Source organism: Bubalus kerabau, chromosome 11 (assembly GCF_029407905.1).
Source record: "Bubalus kerabau isolate K-KA32 ecotype Philippines breed swamp buffalo chromosome 11, PCC_UOA_SB_1v2, whole genome shotgun sequence".
NCBI classification, from domain to species: domain Eukaryota; kingdom Metazoa; phylum Chordata; class Mammalia; order Artiodactyla; family Bovidae; genus Bubalus; species Bubalus kerabau.
The window spans coordinates 30,597,375-30,619,621 of record NC_073634.1 but is presented as its reverse complement, the minus strand read 5'-3'; the positions used below and the strand labels follow the sequence as shown (position 1 = coordinate 30,619,621).

The 22,247-nt window shown below is 38.6% G+C and overlaps 1 protein-coding gene across 2 annotated transcripts in view; it reads left to right on the top strand.

Annotated features, from left to right (window-relative positions):
* SRBD1 (S1 RNA binding domain 1) overlaps positions 1-22,247 on the top strand; it is a 238,441-nt gene that overhangs the window by 185,205 nt on the left and 30,989 nt on the right. For both annotated transcript variants that reach the window (XM_055539987.1, XM_055539986.1), the window contains exons 17-18: positions 19,752-19,858; positions 21,432-21,608. In XM_055539987.1, the coding sequence (XP_055395962.1) occupies positions 19,752-19,858; positions 21,432-21,608 (284 nt within the window). The remainder of the gene's footprint in view (positions 1-19,751; positions 19,859-21,431; positions 21,609-22,247) is intronic.

Here is a 22,247-nt window from a genome sequence, read left to right as displayed (position 1 = left end):
TCATAATACTATAGTAAAGGACAGTTTTTAGATTGAATAAATTGATCTGGTTGAAAAACTTTCACAAAGTTCCTTTTCTCATTTTGTTATTGACCACTGAAAACTCTGTCATGAACTGAATTTTGGGAGCCATTCTAGTTCATCATATTGTGTTCAATTAGTAGCTTTCAATTTTGCCTTCTTTTGTGTCCTCAAGTGTCTGCTTGAATATGTTGCCTTTTGAAATGTGGCTATAGAAAAACCAAACTGAGGAAACTCAAGTTGTAGTTCTTTTTCATAGTAGAAAGTACATTAACAGATAAAGCCTATCTGGGTTTAGATTTTCTCATCTGTGAATTGATTGGTTATACTATATATGACCTCTTGTAAACCTTTCCATTTCTAAAATTGTGAGATTCCGATAGACCTTTAGACATCTTTCTTTTCACCTGCAGTCTTTGCCAACAGAAGGAAGGTGGGTAATCTTCAAATTTTGCTTTTCCCCTTTTTGAAAATGCAGTTGTTTACAACCAAAGTTGGAACTTGCTCAGGATTAATATTATTACCCAGGAAAAGGAAAGAGGACTGTCGGTGGAAGGGACATAATCCTTTCTTCTGACTCTGACATGTGCATACTGTGCCAGTCTCTACACTTACTGTGCTGCCGCTGTGACGGAAGCAAGTAGGGATGGAGATGGCTCAGGGTTTTCCTTGAGAAAGAAGTGCACCTGGCGTTCGTAACTGAGCTGGTGAGGAGGCAAATCATAATTATTTTCAGCCTGTCAAGTACAATGCTGCAGTGGATCCCTCTTAGTGACAGAGGGATAGAAAAATTAGAGGGAAAGGGAACAGGAGAAAGTAAATTATAGTTTCATGATAGAAAAGACAAGTGTCCTGTCAAAGCAAGCTACCACATACTTCCTTCAGAAATCTTTTTGTTTTCTGTTATTGCATAGACACTCTTACCATTTACATAAGATTTGTAATAAGAACAGTGTGATACAGAATTTTTAAAACATGTCTATTTTGTCAGATTATTTTTAGTCATAGTAAGCCTTATAAGTGAAGAGAAAGCATTATCTTGTAAACAACAAAAAAAAATGTGTTCCAGATTGTTACGAAACTTTTCCTTAAAAAATAAAATAGTTGAAGTCAATGGGTTTTCTTTTCAGGAGAGCTGGAATTTGCATTGCTAGATCAACTGATATTGCTTTACTTATGTGAAACAGAGGGGCATAGTGTTTAGAGCTCCAGCTCAAGACTTTGCCTTCAACTGTTCCCTGGTTGTGTGACACTGGGCAACGTATTTAACTTCTCTGTGTCTGTTTCCTCTTTTGTAAAATGGAAATAATAACAATGTAACGTAACAGCCACAGGATTGTGAAGATGAAATAAGTTAGCATTGTAAAGTTCCTGATACCTATTAGCGCCCAATATAAATATTTTCTGGTGTTATTGTATAAAATGAGTTTTATTTTACAAGGCTTTTGAGGAACTTTAACAGCTTCTGTGTAATACTTTGTATTTCGCCCCTTTGTGGTAGTATCAACTGCACTGAATTATGAAAATTCAGCCTTGTCACAGACATTGACTTATGCCATACCTGTCATTAAAGATTACACACCTCATCCAATGAAAATTATTAGGTGTACATTAAAAGGATTCTGGAGACAGCAGCATTCCTTACAAGACAAGTAGGTAGTTACTTCTTTTTTTAAAAGGTGCATTTCAGAATTATTTGCACATGGGGACTGCAAAAAAATCACATTAGGTTTTTGTTTATTTAGCTAATCGCAGTATGCCCATTTCCACTTATGCTCCTTGATGTGGCCAGCCCTTCTCCCTAAGCTCTGCCTCCCTCCCAAGGTTTTCAATATTTATTATCTTCCTCCCATTTGCATGCTAGGAGGTTCATGCTTAGAATGCTCCACCACAGATCTGTCCCCCCAACTCCAAACTCCCCTCATCTACCGACCAACCTGAACTCTCAATTTGGAAATCTAACAGACCTCTCAAACTTAACATGTCTAGAAAAGAACTCTTGGCCTCCCTCCACTCACCTCCTTGCCTCCCCCAAGTTTAAAACAAAATCCTAGTCTCATTTTAAAAAATCACTTTTATGAAAATCCTTGATTCTTCCTTTTTTGCTTTACTAATTTCTTCTGCCTCTTTTCACTCCAACCACCTGACTCTAGACAACCATCATCTCCCTCTTGATTTGCTAAAAAAGTCTCTTATCAAGACTCCCTATTTCCATTTCTGTCTTTCTTCAATCCATTTTCTATATCATGCTTTTTTTTAAATGTAAGTCAGCTCTTCACATCAGGTGGCCAAAGTATTGGTGCTTCACCTTCAGCACCAGCCGAAGAATAAAACAAAACAATACAATTCTAACTCCTTGCCATGGGACCTGTGCAGTCCTTGTCTACTTCTCCAGCCTTATTTCTGACCGCTTTTTCACCCCCATTGAGCTCTGGTCACACTGCCCTCCTTTCAGTTTCATGAACACTGTAGCTTGTTCCCACCTCAGGGCTTTTGCACTTTTTTTTTTTCCTAGTCTAGAATAATCTCTCCAACTCTTTCCACGGCTGGCTCCTTCTCATTCCTCAAGTGTCAGTTTTAACATATTTTTTCAAAGAATCAATTCCCAGTCACCCCAGTAGCCACCTTTAATTCCTTGATCTATCATGTTTCTCTGTTTATTTCCTTTATAACATTTATCACAAGTTGTCATTCTTATTCATTTATTTAATGATATATTCTATATGTTTGCTGCTGTACTCTCATTAATTAGAATAAGGCCAGGTAGAAAATAGACACTGAATAAATATTTGTAACATTTATTGAATGAATGAATGAATAAGTGAGTGAATTCTGACAAGCATTAGAAAGTTTCTTATTTGCTTGCTTTGAGTCTCTTTAGGACACTTCCAAGCTCATTCAGGTTGTTGGCAGAGTTCATTTCCTGACTGAGTGACTGAGAACCTCAGCTTTTTACCAGCTGCTGGCTGTAGCCCACTGTCAGATTCTGGAGATCACTCATAGTTCTTTGCCGCATGGGCTTCTTCAGCATGACTGCTTACTTCATCAGGACATTAGGAAAATTGCCTTTCCTCTACACCCTCAGCTAATCACTGAAGTGAGTGCCTGTCACCTTTGCTGTATTCCACAGCTTAGAAGCAAGTGGCAGGTCTTGCTCACACTCAGGGTGAGGGAATTACACAAGGAGTAAAACACCAAGAGGTGACTTTCATGGGGGTCACCTCAGCATCTGTCTTCTACAGCAGTTAATGATAAAAGTGCAGGTTTTCTTGGGGCTTCCCAGGTGGCTCAGTCGTAGAGAATCTGCCTGCCAATGCCAGAGACGCAAAAGACTCGGGTTTAATCCCTGAGTCGGGAAGATTCCCCTGAAGAAAAGGGCAACCTGATCCAGTATTCTTGCCTGGGAAATCCCATGGATAGAGGAGCCTGGCAGGCAAAGTCCATGGGGTCGCAAAGAGTCGAAGGCAACTGAGCTACATGACTGAGCCAAGCTGATTTTAAGTGTAACCTAGGTCAGAGTGACTATTAAAGGGAGTGAAGCTTACTACTGCTTCCCATTGGAACGAAGGACTTTGGTTGATTCTGAAGTTTTGCATTCAGAACAGCAGATGTTTATTATAAACCTGTTGCTGCTGCTGCTGAGTCACTTCAGTCATGTCTGACTGTACGACCCCATAGAGGGCAGCCCACCAGGCTCCCCGATCCCTGGGATTCTCTAGGCAAGAACGCTGTAGTGGGTTGCCATTTCCTTCTCCCATTACAAACCTCTTATGAATAAAAGACATTCCTGCCTCAAAGAGAAGGAAAGAAGTTTTTTTAGACTATTATAAGAGGGAGGTACATAAAGAAGGCAGCTAGACTACCTTTTCCTCCCATTTCCTCTCAGTATCAGAAAAAAATTAAATCCTTTCATACTAAAATGGAAATGAGTTGCTAATTCACCCTAAAACCCAAATTTATTTAAAATAAACTGTCAGTTCCAAACTGAGATTTACTCTAACAGAATATTCCCCTTGGTGGTTTGAGGAATGAATAAGATGAATTATTTGCACTTGAGTCTTGCTTGCATAGTTGATCCTGTAAGGACCAGTGTTTAATTCTTATGCCCTAGAATTCTTTACTTGGTAAAGAGGAGTTAGGAACATCTGTATCCCTCTTACAGATTCTCTAATTTGTATTTTCTTGAACTCTGTAACCTAATCCTTGTCCATGAATGGTGTAGTTGCTCTATGCGTCAAATATTTTTGATTTTGCCCAATTCTGCCATGACTCATAGAGATATTTGGGGAAAATGAATCATTATACTATATTGAGCCTTAAAGAAAAGATTATGTCTAAAAATAACGTTTAGTTGTATCAAGGTACATACCTAGGTTTGCTTTTTGACCTTTCTGCTAGAGGTGCCTAATCATTTTCTAATCATGTTGACCATGAGATTGTCTGTGGTAAATGGAGTCCCATGAATGAGTCTCACAAGTCTTGACTTGGGAGTTGGCAAATCAGGACTTTCTTCCTGAGGGTTTCTTTGCATTCTGGGTCCAAATCTCCTAGGTTCTTTGACTTCTTTTAAGGATGCTTATACTTAGCTTATGTTCAAAATGACAGAAGCTTAAGTTTAACTCAATTTCCAGGAAAATACCTAAGCTTTTTGAATTAGAAGCATCAGAGATTAGTCTCTGAGTAAGGTCTGAGTTAACCAGGACTCTTTATTAACCTAGAAACCTACCAGAAACTATTTGCCAGAGTATTTGGTGGCTTGAAGTGAGAGAGCCTATGGCTATGGTCATTTTTAACATGTTATGTTAGGGTACCTTAGATTTCATTTTTAAATATCACCTTCTGAGCTTACTGTTAATTGATTCCTTAGCCCACCACGCTCCTCTGTCCATGGGATTTTCCAGGCAAGAGTACTAGAGTGGGTTGCCATTTCCTTCTCCAGAGGATCTTCCCAACCCAGGGATCGAACCCAGGTCTCCCACACTGTAAGCAAGACACTTTACTGTCTGAGCCGCCAGGGAAGTCCTAAATTCTATAATATGAATTTAAATTGTATTACTATAATGCCCTCAACCAATTCCATGTCACTAATACCTCCTTTTAAGGCAACTCTTTCTCTTAAACCAAATTTCCAACTTCAGTAAGAAGAATGCACAAACAAAACTGGTACAAATTTGTTTCTGGGGTTCCTTCCTTTATCCTGTCAAGTTCTAATTTATTGAATATCTACCACGTGCTAAGAAGCATAGTGTGAGTAAGGGGGAGTGCAGAGAAAAGTCTAAATGGAAAACACACAGCGAGATCCTCAATTAAACCAGTTTTCAAGGAAATACACATTAAAACAGCGATACAGTTGAGCGCCTACTATGTACTAAGATGCAGCAGTGAACAAAACATAAATATTTTATTAACTTACACAACAAACCTATGTGAAGCAGATGATAGTGAGTATTGTGGATAAAAATAAAATTGGAAATGGGGGTAAGAGTGTTTTGGGGGCAGTATTTCGGATCCCTGTCTTCCCTCCCACCGGTGCAGGAGGCAAGGTATGGAGTAACCACCTCACTTTCCGTTGACCTCCGGAGCCTGCTGCTGTCATAGTCGTGTAGCGGCAGCAGCCTTGCACACGAAAGGGAGCCTTACCTGACATAGTAATATTCAGCCCCCATGGAAACCCATTAATGTGGATCCTGTGCTTGTGGTGTCAGCCTCAGGTGTAATTGGGGAAAATTTACTGTCTGTAATATTAATGGACTGGAAGCCAATTTGTGTCTAGCTGCATGTGTGGCCACGTATATGTATGTGTATTGGGGGAAAGAAAATATATCTTTAGAACTTACTACTGGAAATATCCATAAGGAACCTAGTTTCTACCATTTGAGGAGGAAAAAAACCTTTTTTATTACTTTGCAGTAATACCTCCTTTTAACCCTAACCCCTGTACCTCACCCCTAGTTTAAACACCAGGCTGTCAAAAGTTCTGTGCACAAGGATTTCTCGCCCTCTCTCGTATATGCACCACATACACAATAGTTTCAGATCAGACTTTCTACACACCGTGTTTTAATTTATTAGAAGGGAAATTTCCCTCTTGTGGCTAATCTTTGCACCCTAAATTTTTCTAAAGTTCACATTTATGACTAAGCTATAAATTTCTAAAAATAGAGATTTATAGTGGAAATGTTGAATCCTTTGTATTATGTTAGGTCAAAATGTCTAGCTAATTGGTATGCATTTGTTCTTGCATATGTCATAAGCCAGGAGTATGTGCTAGCCCAGGCCCTAGACGTGACCACACATGGAACAGATAGGTGTGGCCTAAGTTAGATGTGTTAATGTTTTCCTTTGTTTACAGCAAATTAGATGGTGTGAGGCACTGGTTTGGAAAAGTCTGTGGGCAAGGCAGACATTTAGGATTTATGGACCTTTACTTAGCCAGTATTACTTGGCTTTCTTACACCGTATCGACCTGTATCCACTAGGGGACATAGGAGCACCTACTTAAAGACAGAATGAAAGCCTGGCTAGATTAAAATTTAAACACTGGACAATTATGATTATGAAAAGACTTATTTTTTAGCTTCATGATTCATAAAGAAGTATACATTTTGTTTAAATTTTAATCATCATGGGAAACTTCTTAAGGCAGGATCAGTATCTTATGTTGATAATTATGGAAGGAGAACCAAACAAGAAGCAAATTAGCACACTTGTGCCATTTAACCACATACTTTTTTTCATTAAGTTTCCATGTGATCTACCAAAGTGATGCTGAGAATGATTCTGACTTTGAAAATTACTGTATATGGAAAAGACTTACCTTTTGGGTTTAAAAGGTGAGCCATCTGGGGAGGATATCTATTATCAGATTCCAAAAACCAAAAACCCTGGATAGCTGCCCTAGAGTTATAAATCCTGAGAGAGATATGTAATGAAGGGCATCAGTGATCCCTCCTAAAATGATCATCTGGCCTAACAGTTTCAGAAACTTAGATGGGGTTTTTGTTTATTTATAGTTTTTTTTTTTAAGGTATCATTTACATACAGAAAAGGGCAGAGTGATACACTGCAATGAGTTTTGACAAATGCATAACTCACATCTATGAAGATGTAGAATGTTTCAGTCATTCCAGAAAGTTCACTCCTGCCCCTTCCCACACACAGAGCACTGTTCTTGTTTTTTCTACCACACATTAGTTTTGTCTGTTCTGAAATTTTACATAAATGACATATAATTCATATTTCATTGCATCCAAGTTTTTTCAGTTCATCAATGTTTTTCTATGTATCAGCAGTTTGTTCTTTTTTTGTTGCAGAATGGTAATCCATTATATGAAATTATGCATTTTAAAAATTATTTCTCCTATTGATGGCCACCTAGACTATTTCTCATTTTTGACTATTAGTGAATAAAAATGCTATAGATATTTGTGTACAAGGTTTGAGGGGAGGCATATTGTAAAAGTTTCCCTTAGATAAATGTTTATTAGTTGAATTGCTGCAAATGTTTTGAAGCTTTGTAGTTAGGTAATACATATTTTCTCTGTTAATTCTCTTTTCATTGAAATCTTTTTTTGTCTGCTGTTAATATAGCTACTTTAGTCTTTGCAGTCTTAGTGTTTGCATGATATTTTTTTCCCATTCTTTTAATTCCAACATATTTGTTTATATTTACTCTGCCTCTTTGGGACAATATATAGCTATATCTGGATTGATAATCTTTGCCTTTTAATTGAAGCATTTACCTTATAAACATTTAATGTAAGTATTAATAGAGTTGAATTAAGGTCTACAATTTTGCTGTTTCTTCTATTTGCCCCATCTGTTTTTCTATCCTGTTTTTTCTTTTCTGCCTTACTTTGGCAGAAAATCAAATAATTTTTAATTTTCCATTTTAATTCTTTTATGGACTTTTCACCTGGACTTTCTTGCATTTTTTACTTAATGGTTACCCTAGGGATTGCAATTTATAGTCTCACCTTTTCACAATCTATTTAGAGTTAATATTATACCAGCTTTCTACTGTTATTTGTGTGATTGTTTTCATATATATAAACCCCAAAGTACAGTGCTATAATTTTTGCTTTAAATGGTCATATGTCTTTTAAGTAAATTAGAATACACATATACTCATGTGTATGTGTGTTTTCTAGCCTGAAGAATCTCTTTTAACATTTTCTGTAGTCTGGGTCTGTTGGTAGCGAGTTCACTGAGCTTCTTGGATGTATACATTATGATTTTGAAAATATTGAGGAATTTTTAGCCACTACTTTTTCAAATATTTATCATCCCTGTTTGCTCTTTTTCTCTGTATACACATATTTAGATATTTGATATTGTCTCACAGGTCACTAAGGCTCTGCTTTTTCCTCCCTCTCTATTTTATCTCTGTTCTTCAGAAAGGATAATTTCTATTATTGATTGCCTGGTGGCTCAGTTGGTGAAGAATCTGCCTACAATGCAGGAGACCTGGGTTCGATCCCTGGGATGAGAAGGTCCCCTGGAAAAGGGAATGGCACCCCACTCCAATATTCTTGGCTGGAGAATTCCATGGACAGGGGAGCCTGGTGAGCTACAGCCCATGGGGTCTCAAAGAGTCAGACACAACTGATCAGTTAATACACTTTCATGACCACTGACCCTTTCTTCTACTCATCTCTAAGCTGCTGTTAAACCTTTCCAGTAAATTTTTCATTTCAGGTACTGTATTGTCGGATCTGGAATTTCTATTTAGTTATTTATTACAGCTTCCATTTCTCTGCTGCTGTTTCCCATCAGTCCATTTATGATCATGTTTTCCTTTAAGTTTTAGCTACTTTAAAGTTCTTATCTGCTATATTCAACATCTGGGTTATTCTGAATTGGTTTCTATTGACTGACTGTTCTACACTTTCACTCTGATATGGGTCATATTTCCCTGCTTCTTTCTGTGTCCAGTTATTTTTTTTTGTATGGTAGACATCGTGGATATTATGTTTTTGGAGCTGCAGATTTTGTTGTCTTCTTTTAAAGAGTATTGAATTTTATTCTCAGTTCTGTTCAGTCACTCAGTCATGTCCAACTCTTTGCGACCCCATGAACTGCAGCATGCCAGGCTGCCCTGTCCATCACAAACTCCTGGAGTTTACTCAGACTCATGTCCATTGAGTTGGTGATGCCATCCAACCATCTCATCCTCTGTCATCTCCTTCTTTTCCCACCTTCAATCTTTCCCAGCATCAGGGTCTTTTCAAATGAGTCAGTTCTTCACATCAGCTGGCAAAAATATTGGAGTTTCAGCTTTAGCAAATCAGTCCTTCCAGTGAATATTCAGGGCTGATTCCCTTAACATGGACTGGTTGGATCTTCTTGTAGTCCAAGGGACTCTCAAGAGTCTTCTCCAACACCACAGTTCAAAAGCATCAATTCTTCAGTGCTCAGCTTTCTTTATAGTCCAACTCTCATATCCATACATGACTACTGGAAAAACTATAGCTTTGACTGATGGACCTTTGTTGACAAAGAAATGTCTCTGCTTTTTAATATACAGTCTAGGTTGGTCATAACTTTTCTTCCAAAGAGCAAGCGTCCTTTAATTTCATGGCTGCTGTCACCATCTGCAGTCATTTTTACAACCCCAAAAAATAAAGTCAGCCATTGTTTCCACTGTTTCCCCATCTATTTGCCATGAAGTGATGGGACCGGATGCCATGATCTTAGTTTTCTGAATGTTGAGCTTGAAGCCAACTTTTTCACTCTCCTCTTTCACTTTCATCAAGAGGCTTTTGAGTTCCTCTTCACTTTTCTGCCATAAGGCTGGTGTCATCTGCATATCTGAGGTTATTGATATTTCTCCTGGCAATCTTGATTCCAGCTTGTGCTTCTTCCAGCCCGGCGTTTCTCATGATGTACTCTGCATATAAGTTAAATAAGCAGGGTGACAATATACAGCCCTGACGTACTCCTTTTCCTATTTGGAACCAGTCTGTTGTTCCATGTCCAGTTCCAACTATTGCTTCCTGACCTGCATACAGATTTCTCAAGAGGCAGGTCAGGTGGTCTGGTATTCCCATCTCTTGAAGAATTTTCCACAGTTTGTTGTGATCCACACAGTCAAAGGCTTTGGCATAGTTAATAAAGCAGAAATAGATGTTTTTCTGGAACTCTCTTACTTATTTGACGATCCAGTGGATGTTGGCAGTGTGATCTCTGGTTCCTCTGCCATTTCTAAATCCAGCTTGAACATCTGAAAGTTCATGATTCATGTACTGTTGAAGTCTGGCTTGGAGAATTTTGAGCATTACTTTGCTAGCTTGTGAGATGAGTGCAATCGTGAGGTAGTTTGAGCATTCTTTGGCATTGCCTTTCTTTGGGATTGAAATGAAAACTGACCTTTCCAGTCCTGTGGCCACTGCTGAGTTTTCCAAATATGCTGGCATATTGAGTGCAGCACTTTTACAGCATCATCTTTTAGGATTTGAAATAGCTCAACTGGAATTCCATCTCCTCCACTAGCTTTGTTCATAGTGATGCTTCCTGAGACCCACTTGACTTCTCATTCCAGGATGTCTGGCTCTAGGTGAGTAATCATACCATTGTGATTATCTGGGTCATGAAGATATTTTTTGTATAGTTCTTCTGTGTATTCTTGCCACTTCTTCTTAATATCTTCTGCTTCTGTTAGGTCCATACCATTTCTGTCCTTTATTGTGCTCATCTTTGCATGAAATGTTCTCTTGGTATCTCTAATTTTCTTGAAGAGATCTCTAGTCTAGAATTTTATTCTAGCAATCAGTAAATTTATTATCAGATCAGATTGAATCTTATAAAGGTTATTATGTCTTTTTAACAGAATTGAGTGGAAAGACAGTTTCCATTACCCCTTGCTCCTATGTATGCACAATTGCCCCCTCCACTGGCTCCGCTATCAACATTCCACACCAGGGTGATACATGTTACATTTAGTGAATATACCAACACATCATTTTACCCAAAGTTCATAGTTTATATTAAAGTGAAAGTCGCTCAGCTGTGTCTGACTCTTTGTGACCCCATGGACTGTACAGTCCATGGAATTCTCCAGGCCAGAATACTGGAGTGGGCAGCCTTTCCCTATTCCAGGGGATCTTCCTAACCCAGGGATTGAACCCAGGTCTCCCGCATTGTAGGCAGATTCTTTATCAGCTGAGCCCCAAGGGAAGCCCAAGAATATTAGAGTGCATAGCCTATCACCTTCTCTAGAGGATCTTCCCAACCCAAGAATCGAACTGGGATCTCCTGCATTACAGGCAGATTCTTTACCAAGTGAGCCATCAGGGAAGCCGCTAGTTTATATTAAGGCTAATTACTCTAAATATGTTGTACATTCTATGGATTTTGACAAATATATAATGACATGTGGGCTTCCCAGGTGGCACAGTGGCATTGGCAGGAGACACAGGAGATGTGGGTTCAGTCCCTGGGTCAGAAAGATCCCCTGGAGGAGGATATGACCCCCTACTCCAGTACTCTTGCCTAGGAAATCCCATGGACAGAGGAGCCTGGTGGGCTACAGTCTATGGGGTCGCAAAGAGTCATTCACAACCAGGTAACTGAGCATGCACGCGTGACGACATGTATCCACCATTGTAGTATCATGCAGAATAGTTTCACTACCCTGAAGATACTCTCAACTGTGCTGACTGCTTCCTCCTCTCTGACCCCAGGCAACCACTAATCTTTTTTATTGTCTCTATAGTTTTGCTTTTTCCAGAATGTGATAGAGTTGGAATCAAACAGTGTGCAGCCCTTTTAAATTGACTTCTTTTCATATAATAATATGTATTTAAGTTTCCTCCCTGTCTTTCTATGGCTTAATAGCACATTTATTTTCAGTATTGAGTAATACTTCATTGTCTGATTGTACCATGATTATTTCTTCATCCACTTGCTGAAGAACATCTTGGTTGCTTCTAAGTTTTGGCAATTATGAATAAAACTATTTTTATCTTCTGGGAGAGATTGTAGAGAACTGGTACAATTTCTTCCTTAAATGTTTGGTAGAATGAATGAGTCTGAAAAGGATTATTATAAAGTTTGTTAAAATGGATGTAGAGTAACCTTTACTCTAGGACTAGAATAGTCCCATTTGTAAGGCCTTGACCATTCAGAGGTATCAGCAAAATACCTGGATGATCAGTGAGGTCTCCCTACTGTGACAGGCAGGACTTCCTATGTCTCCCTGCTCTGCAGTCACAGAAATCTCTGTATAGCCTCAAACTCCCAGACAGCTGTTTTTTTTTGCTTGGTCTGTAGAGTCTTGTCCTGGTGCCCTGGGTATATGTAGCCAAGTATTTAGCCAGTTTTATAGTTGTTCATGGTGGGGAAAGTACTCTGGTACCAATTACTCTGTTACAACTAAAAGTAGTAGTCTTGTTTGTTTTTCTCAAAAATGTCTTTGACCAGATACTAAGGTGCACATATTTAGGCCAAGACTCCTTAAGACCAGCATATAAAAAGTACTGGAGTTTTGTGCTGAATGGAGATTTCAGAGATTATGCAGTGTCCTGGAAACAGAAATTCTGGTTGTCCAGAAGTGGGGAGACCTCCCTGAACAAGTGTGGGGACTCCCTTGAGACCTAGAAGATCCAGACCTTAGGGGTGGAGCTACTGTAGCCCTAGAGTCAGAGTGCAAGGTTGATGTGTTTAAAAATTAGTTTCCATTTGTCTTCTGCAGAACAGAGAAGACGGTCATTGTCCTAGCGATCTTTCTGTCAAGTTAACTCGAATAAACTGATTTAAATTGAGTGGTATAAGTTAATGCAAATTGGGTACCTAAATACTGAGTTAGCAGTAAAGGAGTCTCCAGCATACTCTTCATGTGCTTTATGAGAGGACGAAGATTTACATAGAGAATGTCTTTCTAGGCTGTTTTTTCCCATTACAACCACTGGCTGTACTTTAATTTGTTTCCAGATCTTTTAGAAAAGTACCTCCAGTGCTGAAATGCCTTTTGCCATCTTAATCCCAGAGCCCCATAGGCACAGTGAGTTGTTCATTGTACCTATGGTTTATTCATTTAAAAAAACAAAGATGTTCTGCTAGTGTTAGTATCTGTTTTCAAAAGAATCTGCTTATGAAGAAATATTTTTAGTCTTTTTCAAGACTTTTCAAGAGTATTTGTCTGTTACATGTAAATATGTATGATCCAGTAGAGAACACATAAGGTTTTAAAAAGATACTATGAGGAAAATATGGAACTTTGTTCAGTATTCCCTCCCTTAAATGTATCTGATTTTTACTTTTAGTGAAACAGTGTTACATACAGTATTTCTATGGTGCTGAACATTGTCTTAGTCTTTAAAGGAAGTATATAAAGACCTCTTGTATACTAGATTTGAAGAATTGTAGGAGGAACTACTGTTAAATACACATTTTCTGTTTTCTCAAATGTTTTCCATTCTTCTGTCAGTTCTGTCTTTTATGGGTCACTCAACCCACACATTTCTGGATGACTTTTAAACTGTCACATGTCAACCAAAGAAAAGTAGATGTAAGATGAGGAAATGAACTTGCCTTATTAGAAATTGGCTAGACTTTTCCCATAAAGGTTTTTACATTTTTAGTTTCTAAGTGCATTTTGCATTTTGACAATAATAAGAAACAAGAAGGGACATGGAGTGAATGATAATTGCTAAATAAAATACTCAAGAATGTTGCATCAGAAAACCACTTGGGAATAAACCTAAAGTGTATATGGAATATGCAAAGTGAAATTTTGTTGCTGTAGTCTACAGTGTTCCATCTGAGAGGATTTTTTAAAATAATTGTGAGATAATTTTAGTGCTTAGGACCAAATTTTTTTAAAAAAAAGAGCAGTTTAGATCAGCAATTCTTTAGAAGTTTGTGGTAGAGCAATAATAACAATGTGGATTCTGACTTCAAAAAAAGCTGACGAGTATAAATGACTGCTTATATTCCTTTTTAAAAATCCTGTAAATTTTAGGTAAAACTCTAATGGCCTAAACAATATTTCTTTGAATTTGAAACAGTCTGTTTATAAAATTGAAATAACTTGCCCTGGAATTCAGAATAAGGTAACTTAAAAAAAAAATAAAACAATTCATCTTTCCTGGCATCAAGTCCTTGACGATTAGCACAATCAGTCCTGGGATCCTCTTGCCTCTAATACTCATGGCTACCAGTAGAGTGGTATGTCACAGCCCAGCTTTCAGCAGATATAAAGATGAGCTTCTTGAAGACTTGAAATTCATATGGGTTTTACTATACTTTCAATACTGAGCACAGCTAACACAGTGTCTGGTACATAGTAGTTGCTTAGAAAATGTTTTTAGAATGACAGATATCAATGCCTCTGATTTAATGTCAAAGACACTATTATGAGGACAATGTGGAACTCTGTTCAGTATTCCCTCCCCTAATCATATATGATTTTTACTTTTAGAAAATACTATTAACTCTTTAGTACTTTTGTAAGCAAATAGTTGGGGAAGAATGTAGGCAAAATCCAGGATTATAGATGACAGCAAAAATTTTTATTACATGAGTCTAACTGCTAGAGGGATTTAAAAAGTATTTCAACCTAGTATGTTGTTATCTTGGACATACCCTTTTTTTTTTTTTTTTTTTTTTTTTAAGAGCATTAGCTTTGTAAAATTTTTTTAAAGGACTTTTTTTAAAAATAGCTGTTCTGCCTTATGCTTTGTAATGACTTCATAATAATTCATGTTGTGGTTATTTCATCATTTATTTGTATCAGTACCTTCTGGGTGAATTTTTAGGTTGTACACACACATACGTACATACCTTTGAACAATAGTCTTGCTATTTCCTTAGAATAAATTCTGTGAAATCATGCACAAACGTCTTACAATTGTTGTGAGGATTAAATTAGATAGTATTATAAAAGCCTTGTAACAGTGCCTGACAGTAAAATCTCAAGGACTTTGGTAGTATGGTTATTGTTAGTTGTTTTTGTTGGTTTAGTCTTGCCACTAGACTTCAAGCCCCTAAATAAAATGACTGCTTCAACTAGAAAAACATCAGAGATCCCAACTCCAAGTGACTTGAACAATAAGGAAATTTATTATTCTTTTATTAAACAATAAGGAAATGTCATTGCTAGAAGGTCATTGTGTGTGTTGGGACGGAGGCAGAGTGGGCAGGAAATCCAGAACTGGTTAATACAGGATTTCAGGAAGATCCAGAGTCTTTGCAGATGTGTTACCTGCCATACTCGGGGAGACAGCTTGATCCTCAAGCCGGTCCTGGTGACATAAGATAATGCTTACTCCAGCTGCAGGAGGCATACTTGACTGAAAAGAAGAAAAGACATGGGTCTATATTTGAGAGGGATGTCTCTTTCTGAAAGCCTCAGAAGATATACCCTCACATTTTATTTCCTGTAACTGGATAAGTGGAATAAGACTGGTGATATTGGCTTAGCCCATTATTTTTTATACCTTTTGATCATGATACACAGTAGGAAATATATTTTATACCATGATCAAGATACTCATCACACATCTGTTTGCATATATGTATATGTCACTCTATACAGTAAAACATAATTCAAAATAATAGCTCCTCAATATAATACTTATCCTTACTGCTTATGATAAAATTAAACACTGTTTTTTATTTATATTTAAATACAAGGGTTTTTAACCCTCAAATAAAAACATTCAGAAAGATTTCATGGGTAGTATAAGATGTTCATAAATTTGTTCCAGTCCAGAACACATGAAGGTGGTGAACCTATGTGGTATACTATTGAGTCTATTCTTTTAAATTTTGATTGAGTCAAGATAAATACTTTTTCACAGAAAGAGGTAATTGGGAGTGTAAATAATCTTGGGCTTCCCTGGTGGCTCAGATGGTAGAGTCTGCCTGCAGTGCAGGAGACCTGGGTTCAATCCCTGGATTGGGAAGATCCCCTGGAGAGGGAAATGGCAACCCATTCCAGTATTCTTGCCTGGAAAATCCCATAGACAGAGGAGCCTGGTAGGCTGTAGTCCATGGGGTCGCAAAGAGTTGGACATGACTGAACGAACATGTCCATTGATACAGGCAAGAATCATCAGTGAATTCTATACTCAAAGAGATAGGATACACAAGTGCAAGAATACGAGGAGTTGGCGATCACTGGGAACCATCTTGAAAGCTGCCTAGCACAGAGTATAAAATTATAAGACAACTCAAATGCAGTGTGTGGCCCTGGATTCAATTCTGGATTGGGAAGAAAATGCTGTTAAGTAGAATTGGGACATTTGATGAAATTTGAGTTTGGCCTATGCATTAGATAGTATTGTTGTTGTTTAGTCACTAAGTCATGTCCAACTCTTTGTGACCCCATAGACTGTGGCCTGTCAGGCTCTTCTGTCCATGGGATTTTCCAGGCAAGAATACTGTACTGGGTTGCCATTTGCTTCTCCAGGGGATCTTCCTGACCCAGAGATAGAACCCAAGTCTCTTGCGTTGCAGGTGGATTCTTTACTACTGAGCCACCAGGGAGGCCCATTAGATAATATTATGTTGCTGATGACTTACCTGATTTTATTTATCATATTAATACAGTGGTATATAATACAGTGTCCTTATTATTTGGAAATGCACACTGAAGTATTTGTTTGAAAAGAGGCTATGAGGAGATCCTTTATGCTACTCCTGCAGGGTTTTTTATTTTTTTCTAAATTTGAAGTTCAGTCAGTTCAGTTCAGTTCAGTCTCCCAGTCATGTCCGATTCTTTGCGACCTCATGAATCGCAGCACGCCAGGCCTCCCTGTCCATCACAAACAGCCGGAGTTCACTCAGACTCACATCCATTGAGTCAGTGATGCCATCCAACCATCTCATCCCTCTGTCGTCCCCTTCTCCTCCTGCCCCCAATCCCTCCCAGCATCAGAGTCTTTTCCAATGAGTCGACTCTTCGCATGAGGTGGCCAAAGTACTGGAGTTTCAGCTTTAGTATCATTCCTTCCAAAGAACACCCAGGGCTGATCTTCTTCAGAATGGACTGGTTGGATCTCCTTGCAGTCCAAGGGACTCTCAAGAGTCTTCTCCAACACCACAGTTCAAAAGCATCAATTCTTCAGTGCTCAGCTTTCTTCACAGTCCAACTCTCACATCCATACCTGACCACAGGAAAAACCATAGCCTTGACTAGACGGACCTTTGTTGGCAAAGTAATGTCTCTGCTTTTGAATATGCTATCTAGGTTGGTCATAACTTTCCTTCCAAAGAGTAAGCGTCTTTTAATTTCATGGCTGCAATCACCATCTGCAGTGATTTTGGAGCCCAGAAAAATACAGTCTGACACTGTTTCCACTGTTTCCCCATCCACTTCCCATGAAGTGATGGGACCAGATGCCATGATCTTCGTTTTCTGAATGTTGAGCTTTAAGCCAACTTTTTCACTCTCCTCTTTCACTTTCATCAAGAGGCTTTTGAGTTCCTCTTTACTTTTCTGCCATAAGGGTGGTGTCATCTGCATATCTGAGGTTATTGATATTTCTCCTGGCAATCTTGATTCCAGCTTGTGCTTCTTCCAGCCCGGCGTTTCTCATGATGTACTCTGCATATAAGTTAAATAAGCAGGGTGACACTTTACAGCCTTGACGTACTCCTTTTCCTATTTGGAACCAGTCTGTTTTTCCGTGTCCATTTCCAACTGTTGCTTCCTGACCTGCATATAGATTTCTCAAGAGGCAGGTCAGGTGGTCTGGTATTCCCATCTCTTTCAGAATTTTCCACAGTTTATTGTGATCCATACAGTCAGAGGCTTTGGCATAGTCAATAAAGCAGAAATAGATGTTTTTCTGGAACTCGCTTGCTTTTTCAGTGATCCAGCGGATGTCGGCAATTTGATCTCTGGTTCCTCTGCCTTTTCTGGATCCAGCTTGAACATCTGGAAGTTCCCAGTTCACATACTATTGAAGCCTGACTTGGAGAATTTTGAGCATCACTTTGCTAGCATGTGAGATGAGTGCAGGTGTGAGGTAGTTTGAACATTTTTTGGCATTGCCTTTCTTTGGGATTGGAATGAAAACTGACCTTTTCCAGTCCTGTGGCCACTGCTGAACTTTCCAAATTTGCTGACATATTGAGTGCAGCACTTTCACAGCATCATCTTTTAGGATTTGAAATAGCTCAACTGGAATTCCATCACCCCACTAGCTTTGTTCATAGTGAGGCTTCCTCAGGCCCACTTGATTTCACACTCCAGGATGTCTGGCTCTGGGGGAGTGATCACACTATTGTGGCTATCTGGGTCATAAAGATCTTTTTTGTATAGTTTTTCTATATATTCTTGCCACCTTTTCTTAATATCTTCTGCTTCTATTAGGTCCATACCGTTTCTGTCCTTTATCATACCTGTCTTTGCATGAAATGTTCCCATGGTATCTCTCATTTTCTTGAAGAAATCTCTAGTCTTTCCCATTCTATTGTTTTCCTCTATTTCTTTGCATTGATCACCGAGGAAGGCTTTCTTATCTCTCCTTGCTATTCTTTGCAACTCGGCATTCTGATGGGTTTATCTTTCCTTTTCTCCTTTGCCTTTCTCTTCTCTTTTCTCAGCTATTTGTAAGGCCTGGTCAGACATTTTGCCTTTTTGCATTTCTTTTTCTTGGGGATGGTCTTGATCACCACCGCCTGTATAATGTTACAAACCTCCATCCATAGTTCTTCAGGCACTTTTTCTATCAGGTCTAATCCTTTGAATCTATGTCTCACTTCCACTTCTATTTCTCAGTTTCATAAGGGATTTGATTTAGGTCATACCTGAATGGTCTAGTGGTTTTCTGTACTTTCTTCAATTTAAGTCTGAATTTTACAATACGGAGTTCATGATCTGAGCCACAGTCAGCTCCTGATCTTGCTTTTGCTGACTCTATAGAGCTTCTCCATCTTCGGCTGCAAAGAATATAATCAATCTGATTTCAGGATTGACTCTCTGGTGATGGTCCATGTGTAGAGTCTTCTTTTATCTTGTTGGAAGAGGATGTTTGCTGTGACCAGTGTGTTCTTTTGGCAAAACTGTTAGCCTTTGCCCTGCTTCTTTTTGTACTCCAAGACCAAACTTGCCTATTACTCTAGGTATCTCTTGACTTCCTCCTTTTGCATTCCAGTCCCCTGTGATGAAAAGGACATCTTTTTTTTTTTTCTTTTTTTTGAGGAAAAAAAAAGACTTATAAGCAAAAGGCTCTTCAATTTCATGAAATATGAGAGTTCGGTTTACTGTCAAACTTACTGAATATTCATGTTCTCCTTCCTGTTCACTCTTCTCTTAAGAACAAAGGGTCATAATACACATGCAAGTGAAGATAAGAATTCAAGGTAGCGTGCCAATAATAGTAACCAGCATTGGCTCAGTGTGCTCCCAGAACCAGCAGCAGCATTACTGCAGAGCTTGTTGGAATGTAAATTCTCAGGCCCCAACCCAGACCTACTGAATCAAAGACTCTTGGTGTGGGGCCCAGCAACCTGTGTTTTAACAAACTCGAGAGGTAATTTTTATGGCAAGCTAAGGGAAAAATGCTGGTGCTGTTGTACTCAAGTCAAGTGTTTAAGTAGAGAGTATGAAACACAGATTTCTAAAGTTTAGGTCAATTACATCAGCCAACAGTGTTTAAGAGAAATGAACAAATTGACTTTGCTGTGTCTTAGCCTGCTACCTGTAATACAGGCAAAGTAATGGAATAGTCCAAGAATTCCACGTTCTTTACTTTTGATTGATGTTTGATCTTTCTTTTCAGCACGATGTATCTCAGACTCTGCTCAAGGCAACACTGGACAGTGTTGTAGAAGAATGTGTCAGTTTTGTGGGAGTGGATATTAACATCTGTTCTGAAGTTTTGTTAAGGTGAGACAGGAAGTCTGTGGCTGAAGATTACAGAATCTTGAGTTTCTTTACTGACTGTCCAAACTCAGTTAGAACAAGGGGACACGTGTGAAGTTGCCAAGTATAGAAAATTGATCAGTTCATACATTGCTTTAAGTAATCAGTCAGGGAGGAAGACATCATTTAAGAAAATAATCATAACAATTCATATATATTATAATTTTTAATACTGAAAATCTAAAGTGAAGAGCATATGATAACTGTTGAGTCACTGCTGCTGCTGCTGCTAAGTCGCTTCAGTCGTGTCCGACTCTGTGTGACCTCATAGACGGCAGCCCACCAGGCTCCCCCGTCTCTGGGATTCTCCAGGCAAGAGCACTGGAGTGGGGTGACATTGCCTTCTCCATTGAGTCACTAATAGAATTTAAATAAGGTTAACATGGAAAAGAGCCATTTCCCATCACATAATAAATAGGTAGATATTTTTCACTAGTTCAGTCTCTTGCTTACATCTGTCACAGCTGGCCATCACCAAAAGATAAATTCTGAGGGAACACGGTATATGGTTACCATATTTTTACCTTGATTCCTCAAGTTACATATCAAAATCTTCATCATATTAATACTATTATCATGTCTTACATGCTGTTTTTTCCCCCTGGGGTTACAGAAGAGCTCTTCTTTTGTTCCTAATCTTACATTTATTATACAAGTTTGGAAATTCTGGACCTCTGGGAAAAAATCTAGATCCTTCTGCTTTGAAATTAGAACAGCAGAAAATAATCCCTTGCATTTTAAGGTGTTGCCTCCCTGATGGCTCAGTGGTCGAGAACCCACCTGCCTAGCAGAAGAGGCGAGTTCAATCCCTGTATTGGGAAGATCCACTGGACAAGGAAATAGCAACCTACTCTAGAATTCTTGCCTGAGAAATCTCGGACAGAGGATCCTGGCAGCCTACACAGTCCATGAGGTCACAAAGAGTCAGACACAACTTAGCAACTACACAAGAGCAACTTTCTACCATAGTAATAAACATTCCATAATTCAATATATGGAATTCTATAATAGAATTCAGATTCTCTAATTAACATCAAGTCAACTATCTAATGACAGAGTATTTTTTATCATGGATAAGTGCCTTTCCACCGTTTAAGTCTTTACTGAGGAGAACAGGCTGACAAAAATAAGATAGTACAATGCAACTGTAGCTATATTAACTTCTGCTCCTGAATCACTTTGTAAGATAACTGGGAATAGGCAGAATTATTACTTGATTTAGAAATGCAAGCAATGTAACTAGTGTAGAAATCTGTAGGAAAGGTAGTTTTCTTATACCTCTCTTAACCAGTTTGCCAGCATCTTTATGACAGCCCCTGGTTTTGTCACTATTTTGCTTTCTACTGTCCTTCACTCTTCTTGGAAAACTGTTTCCCCTTTGTCTTTCTGACATAACCCACCTTTGATTAACTGAACTTAGAGACATATGAAAGATATAATTGCAATTGCTTTTATGTTTCTTTACATGCCATCTTTTCTTTCAGTTCTCTTAGAACAATTATATTGGCCATGTTACTCATTTTGTTTATTTTTTTAGGCATATTGCTGGACTCAATGCCAACCGAGCCAAAAATATTATTGAATGGCGTGAGAAAAATGGGCCATTCATCAACCGAGAACAGCTAAAGAAAGTGAAAGGGCTGGGTCCCAAATCTTTCCAACAATGTGCTGGTTTCATCAGAGTCAACCAGGATTATATTCGAACATTTTGCAGGTGATTATTAAAGTGTACACTGTCGTTTCTAATATAAACCTCCTCTTGTACTGTTACCCATCCTTCTCACTGGCATAAATCCTAGCTGTTCATTTCTTCATTCTTTCATTCAATATGTGTAGACTATCTTAATCTTTACTAGGCATTGGGAATACAGCAGTGAACAAATGAACAAATTCACTGGCCTCATGGAGTTAAGTTTTAATAAATGAGACAGACAATAAATAAACTAGTAAAACAGTTTCAGATAAGTGTTATAAAAATTAAAGCAAAGCAATATGACACTATCTTAGGGAGCAATAAACTGCTTTATATGAGTTATTTACTGAAGTTATTTGAGCCAAGTTTTGAATGAAATGAAGGAGCCAGTCACATAGGGATCAGAAGGAAGGCATTCAAGCAGAGCAGACAATATGTGTGCAGCAGCCTGAGGCAGGACCACTTTGGTGTACTTAGGGAAAGGAGCTAAGGCCGATGTGATTCGAGCACCACAAGTGGAAGGACTGGCACCAGATGAGGCTACAAAGAAGACTTTGCAATGACCACTTCAGAGTGACAGCTGTTCCCCTAAGCATAGTTGAGGGATGTCCCTGGTGGTCCAGTGGTTAAGACAATGTGCTTCTACTCCAAGGGCCACAA